Below are 7,344 nucleotides of genomic sequence, written 5' to 3' on the forward strand. Positions count from 1 at the left end.
CAAAAATGATATGGTCCAAGCAATATTTTGACATTTACGATATTATTTGTTGTGCTAAACTGTGACAGCCTACAACTAATTGTTATTAGTCATTGCTTCTGTTCAATACTTTACTAGGTATAAATAAATTAATATATATAATGTCATGTAACCCTAACATATAAAATATACAGTGATCATGTATGTTATCAATTCTGTAATGTTGGTTAATGTTCAACGTTACATTTTAAGTTAACTTGAAAAATGAATAAAAGACTTAAATAATTAAATTTAATTTAATAAAAGTGATTAGCAGGACGGCAGACATGTCATTTTATTATCTTTAAGACAAGTAGGTACACAGTAAATCTCATCAGCATCGGATATACCTTATTCGAATTATTTTTTATAGATATATACTATAAAGTATTAAATAAGATTAAAAAATATTAGCAATGGTGAAGTTGGAACATTGATTCAGGATCAGGGTCAGATAAGGACAAGCATTTAACTAGAGAGATTCACTACAATGAATAGGTAGAGTAGGCAGATTTTTAAAACAGCAAACAACCAGCAAAAATGTTTATTATGTCTCCTGCACATTCACTCAGGGCTTTGATAATATTGTCAGTTCTGTCTGACTCAGCAGGATGTTCAGATTAGTCACTTTCTCAAATCCCTTCAGGTCATTTCAGAGCAGCGGCTCAATTGTTTTTGTGCACTCAAGTCACATTTTGAAATGTTTCTTGGATTGTCTTAGTGGATAAAAGTCATCATATTAGAGGTTCCCATTAGCATTCCCTTACCCCACAAACACCCAGACTGACTCCACACAGTCCATCTATGCTAAATGCGTCTCCTTCTGGATGTTTTCTCAGAGTTAGAGTCAAGCGTCTCAAATGGAGACAGAAGCCATGGATGTCCAACAGCAGGACGGAGCGCAGGACAGCACACCGGACAGTGTCGTGTCCCAGGAGAATCATGTCCACACGACACAACCACAGGCCATCCGCAAACCTGACGTCACAGGTGAGAAGGATGTTTATGAAGCAAATTTTTGAGCATATGTAGTTTTTAAGCTTAGTTTGCATTGGAGAAAATTTATTTACCCTGTAATATTTACATGGCAACATTTTTGAAAGCATAATGACATTTAGACAGACTTAAAGAAAAACTTCATCCAACAATGAAAGTTTGCTGAACATTTACTCACCCACAGGCCATCCAGGATGTAGATGAGTTTGTTTCTTCATGGGAATAGATTTGGAGAAATGTAGCATTACATCACTTGCTCAGCAATGGATCCTCTGCAGTGAATGGGTGCCGTCAGAATGAGAGTCCAAACAGCTGATAAAAACATCACAATAATCAACAAATAATCCACATCAATCTAGTCCATCAATTAATGTCTATCCATAATATTAATGCACATCTTAAATGCCATCTACAAGCAAAGTCTAAAACAGTAAACAAACAGGAGATTGACTTTTTCACTGGAAGAAGCGTTATTATGGATTATGGACTCTTTTGTTTTTTTTTTTGTTTTTTGACCAGATGTTATGGTTTAAAATTAAAACCTCTTTATAATGGATTTGATTCTTACAAACACACAGCTTTTCACTTCACAGGACATTCATTGATAGACTGGAGTGGTGTGGATTACTTGTGGATTATTGTGATGTTTTTATCAGCTGTTTGGACTCTCATTCTGACGGCACCCATTCACTGCAGAGGATCCATTGGTGAGCAAGTGATGTAATGCTAAATTTCTCCAAATCTGTTCTCACGAAGAAACAAACTCATCTGCACCTTGGATGGCCTGAGAGTAAGTAAATTTTCATTTTATGATGAACTATTCCTTTAAATAATTGTCTGTGACTAACAGGTCCTCTCTCAGCTGAGATTATTGACAACGGAAGCAACGAGTCCCTGACAGATGGTGTCACAACCAATGACGACGCTTTACTGCTTCCTGACCACATACCTACAATTTCACGCAAAATAGAGAAAGGCAATGGTATCTACATTTCATACGAACTGTAATGTATTCAAATGTCTTTTAATACATTACATTTACATACATTTGAATCAACATGAATTTTAATAGGCCTATATTAAAATGTGATTTGAACACATTTCAGTGAAGCCCAGTCTTCCCAATGGCTCCTCTCCTCCAGTCAATGGGTCTGCTATCATCCATACACTGCCGGCTTCTTCATCAGGAGGATCGACACCTCGCCCAATAACACAAAAGAAATGCAACGGACATGCAAAGTGCAACGGACACAAACACCCTCACAGAAAACACACGCCCTCCACCTCCAAGAGCCAGCAGAGCTTCAAAGGTGATGCTTCACAGATACAGAGAGTAGCTGGAGACGGTAAGAAAATCATTAGCTCTTTCAAAAATATATCTATTGGTTCAACCCACAATCAAACCGTCAACCATTTAGTGTCAATATTTTTATGTCTTTTTAGAGCACGTGGGGCATGTTTGAAAAGAGGCCTCCACCCACAGAGCTATTCGTAAATATAGGGCCTGGTCTTATCTTTCAGCAACACTAGGACGGGCCTGTGGTTTTATCTTCATGTGTTTAATGGTCCCTTCACGTCAGCGCTTGATAATTCTTTCCATTAGGTCAAACGTCTCTGTTTGATGACTAACTCACATTAGTAGATAAATATATTCTTCTACATTAGATATCAGTGACTTTAAACACTCAGAGGGCTTGATGTTTTGATAATATCATGAGTTTGTGAGATTTTTTCAAATGTTGTGAAGGAATTCACATGAGTTAAATAGATGAAATAAGAACATTCTGGTGGTATCACTATGTTTTTGTGTGCTTGAAATAGAAATGGCTAACAAAAATTACCTTATTTACTACATTATTTATAGTCAATATTTTTGAATGTAGAAAAAAAGATTGCTGTGAGTTTTCAGAGGGTAATATAAGTGTAAACATAACTAAATGATAATAAAGGCCAGTAAAGACTTAAGTTTGAATACTGTGATCAAAAAAATTATAATGTCACTCTCTTGATTAACATCAAAAAGTTAAAACCATCACAAAAAAATAATAAAAATATCACAGCATAACAAGGTTGGGGGTAAAAGTGCATAAAAGTTATCAGAAAATGCATAAAACATTTTAGAAAAAAAAATTACTCAGTGGCAGGATATTGTAATTTCAAAAATGGCTTTTTTTGTATTCTAAACTAAAGCTAATACATAATACTTTTATAGTTATTTTTCACCTTAAATAGATCAAAAGTGACAGTAAAGACATTTATAATATTAAAAAATATTTTTTATTTCAAATAAATGCTTTTTTTTTCATTTGTGTTAAAGAATACTGAAAAAGGTATCACTGTTTCCACAAAAATATTAAGCAGCAAAACTGTTTAAAAAAGTAATAGCCTAGTAATAAATGTTTCTTGAGCAGCAAATCAGCATATTAGAATGATTTCTGAAGGATCATGTGACACTGAAGACTGAAATAAAAGCGTTGCATCACAGAAATAAATAAAATTTTAAAGGGGTCATATGATGTTGCTAAAAAGAACATTATTTTGTGTATTTGGTGTAATGAAATGTGTTTATGCGGTTTAAGGTTTAAAAAACACATTATTTTCCACATACTGTACATTATTGTTTCTTCTCTATGCCCCGCCTTTCTGAAACACGTCGATTTTTACAAAGCTCATCGGTCTGAAAAGCGAGGTGTGCTGTGATTGGCCAGCTATCCAGTGCGTTGTGATTGGCCGAATACCTCAAGCGTGTGACGGAAATGTTACGCCCCTACCATACTGTGATGCCTTGTCCCGGCACGATGAGACAAAAACATTAAAAGCCATTATAAACATTATAAACATTAAAAACCATCCAGTGGGGACATAATTACGGATTATAATGACTTATACTGTCTTTTTACGCGTTGCATTGCATCGCGCTGCGTAAACATAAAACCATGTCTGCATTTGTGATCGGAGAAATGACAAACTACAAACACTACTTACTCTACACTGCTCAAAACTCACGTTTGAATCATCAGTGGCAAATTCTTTAAATATAAAAACTTAGTTACGCCTTCTTTCTTTGCGTGAACATTTGGGCGGCGTTATGCAAATCTTCCCACATCGTGACGTAGACATGTGGGGGCGTGTTAGAACGAGCCGTTTTAGGTAGGTGTGGTTGACTCTTAACTTTTATAAAGAATATCTCTTTGGATTTGAGACTTTAGTCTTTGAAACTTTACAGATCTTCTTTATGCACCAAGAGCTTGTAACACTCCAAAGAGAAAGAAAAAACTGAAATCGCATCATATGACCCCTTTAAAATATATTAATAGAAAACAGTTTTTTTAAATTGCAACATTTCACAATATTGTTGTTTTTACTGCATTTTTGATTAAATAAATACAACCTTGGGGAACAGAGAAATTTTCAAAAACATTAAAAAGTCCTTTGCATTGCATGTTAGTTTTACATCTTTCAAATAATATGACAAAGTCCTAATTATATCATTGCATGTCATAGGGTCACAAAAAGGGCACAAATTGTTTAAAATACTGTCATAAACACTGTATGTTTATGGCTGTTTTCAGACTGCTGTGCGCACTGCATCCTAGCCTGTCTGTTCTGCGAGGTGCTGTCATGGTGTTCGGCTGTGACTCAGTGTTTGGCCTGTGGTCTGGAGTGTGACGCTCTCTGCTGCTGTGGGGAAGCGGCCACCGGTGGTCTGGCGTGCTGTGCTGAGGACACCTGCTCTGCCCTGCTGGACTGTGGGATACTGGAGGACTGTTGCCAGTCTTCAGACTGTCTGGAGATCTGTTTGGAATGCTGCTCCATCTGTTTCCCGACCTAAACGGGATTCTCTACAGAGTGATATCAAGTGCTCAAAGGACTGTAAGCATTGGATACAGTATATTATATTGTTATCCAGCATTTTGTATTTATTCAGTATGAAGAATGAATTTACTGCATCGATCAAAGTTGGACTGTTCTGTACGAGGCTACTCTCTGAGGCCTTAAACCTGAAGTGTGTTATTTTTTGTTTGTTAAAATACACACAAAATCCATGTTTGAATGTGAATCATTGCTTTGTTTATTGGAGAATTGACCAATGGCGTTAGTTCAGGAACTCTTTATCACTATTGAAATTCTGTTTGGTGACACTAGTGGCACAGAAATGACACACTTCATCTTTAACGGTGAAGAGCAAAAGATTTAGTTTACTGCACTTGCATTAACACTACCGTTCAAAAGTTTGGAGTTGGTAAGACTGTGCTGCAAAACATGATTTTTGTCTTGTTTTTCAGTACAAACATCTAAACCTTGTTAAATAAAGGTACTTGAGGTACTTATGATATTAGGTCTTGTTTTCTGGAGTTTATGCATAAAACAAGAAAAAAATATCTTTTAGTTGGCTAAGAAAAATAATCTGGTTTTCCCTTTAAATTAAGTTTGTTTGTTTTAAGCATAAACTCGCTTAATTTTGCTGATTTATTTCAGACAACAAGACTTCATATCTTAGGTTGCTTCTCAAGTAAATGTATTATGATTCAAGAATTGTTAGAATTTGTAATTATTGTAATTAAAAACAACATAAATATTAGTAAGAAAATCATTTTCTGAAGGGTGTTTAACGTTTTTGACAATAAGGCTGCGTTTATTTGGTCAAAAAATACAATAAAAACTGTAATATTGTGAAATATTATTACAGTTTAAGTTTTCTATTTGAATACATTTTAAAATGTGATTTATTCCAGTGGATTTTCAGCATCATTACTCCAGTCTTCAGTGTCACATGTTTTAATAATACATTCTCTGTGTTTTGAAGAGTTTAGCATGACAGCTGAGATTGAGGCGTGAGGATCTTTGTTCTCTGTTCGTTCTCAGCACTCTTATCTAAAGTGTGTGTGGCAGGAAGGCTGGGCGATGCAAAAATAACCAGTCAGGATGACTATAAAGCGCTTGCATATTCCTCTGGGCATGTTGAATTTCACAGGCTTTCTCCAGATGACTCTGCCCAGTGTTTAGACAGCGGGCACTGCTCTAGAGAGAGCTGATGTTGAATGTGGCAGAGGGACAGAGATCTGAGTCCAACAAAAGCCACACAAGATCTACTGACACCACCTCCAGCACTCCCTTCATCCCGCTGAGGGTTACACATTATAAACATCAGCTAAAAACACCCTATCTGCCCTCCATCACTGATTTATTGATTATATAAGTCAGCAAATAACGAATTGTAATATTTGAAAATGTGTTTAGCAAGGTAGGTTTGATTTTGGCATTGGTAGGGACATAACAGACATTTATTTGCTTAATCAAAATTATTGCTAGGGACAATTTAGTAGTCACTGGATATTGGTAGGGACATGTCATAGCGTCCATACTAAACTCTACGCCCTTGAAAATAATAAGTGATGTCTGACTTTGGAAGCTATAGTTCTCTCCTTAAATATGAAGAGAGCAAGCAACAAATTAATGAGTTAATCCAAAATTCAAACAAAGCGTATGGACATAATTTATAAATATATTAAGTCAGACATTGAAGTGACTTGCTGTTTTTGTCACTTTTCTGAGGAAGATGTCATGCATTTGTTTTAGCAAAGTACCCACACAGAAAGCATGTGAAAACTGCATCTCTATATTTAACCTATGTGTCTTTTTAAGTGTGTCTTTTTAAAAACATGCTACACTAACCATAGTTTAACCATGGTATTTGTAGTAAAACTGTGGTTATACAAAAAGAAGAAAAACAAAACAAAACTGGTTACGACTTCTACTATAGTAAAACCATGGTTAATTTTTTCTTAAGGGATTTGTATTTGTGTATACTTTCTTGCTTTTTTTCTTTGTTTTGTTTTTATAACGCTACTGCCTTAATAAATATAGAATAAAAATAAATCAGAAAAAAAGATTTGAGATACATGCTCCGAAGTTCCGGTCTGAATCAAATGATTCGCGATACGCAAAGTTCCGATCGAAATTCGCGATAAGCACTTAACTACACTATTTCATCATAAAAAATTTAAATAATAAAGTATCACAATTTCCACAGTAAAATATTAAGCTACACAACTGTTTTCAACATTGATAATAATAATAAATGTTTCTTAAGCATCAAAACAATAGTATAAATAAAGTTTAAGTTCTCAGTTTTTTATCTGTGCATTAGAATGTTTATTTTGTCTGTGCAAAAAATAATGTCTATCATACACTTTTACCATGATTTACAGAAGACACCCTCTAAAATGACATTTAGTTTGTACAGGTGCACCTCAATACATTAGAATGTCGTGGAAAAGTTCATTTATTTCAGTAATTCAACTCAAATTGTGAAACTCGTGTATTAAA

At 35.0% G+C, this 7,344-nt stretch overlaps 1 protein-coding gene across 2 annotated transcripts in view; it reads left to right on the forward strand.

Annotated features, from left to right (window-relative positions):
* Positions 1–7,344, forward strand: part of LOC107701819 (myoD family inhibitor) — a 12,725-nt gene that overhangs the window by 2,111 nt on the left and 3,270 nt on the right. The window contains exons 3-6 of one of the 2 annotated variants that reach the window (XM_016503941.1): positions 858–1,008; positions 1,865–1,996; positions 2,121–2,360; positions 4,587–4,887. In XM_016503941.1, the coding sequence (XP_016359427.1) occupies positions 879–1,008; positions 1,865–1,996; positions 2,121–2,360; positions 4,587–4,846 (762 nt within the window). In that variant the 5' untranslated portion in view covers positions 858–878 and the 3' untranslated portion in view covers positions 4,847–4,887. Of the gene's footprint in view, positions 1–857; positions 1,009–1,864; positions 1,997–2,120; positions 2,361–4,586; positions 5,213–7,344 lie in introns of those variants that run through there. The other variant, XM_016503940.1, reaches the window with a different exon arrangement.

This window comes from Sinocyclocheilus anshuiensis, unplaced genomic scaffold (genome assembly GCF_001515605.1).
Source record: "Sinocyclocheilus anshuiensis isolate Anshui unplaced genomic scaffold, SAMN03320099.WGS_v1.1 scaffold258, whole genome shotgun sequence".
Taxonomy (NCBI): Eukaryota; Metazoa; Chordata; class Actinopteri; order Cypriniformes; family Cyprinidae; genus Sinocyclocheilus; species Sinocyclocheilus anshuiensis.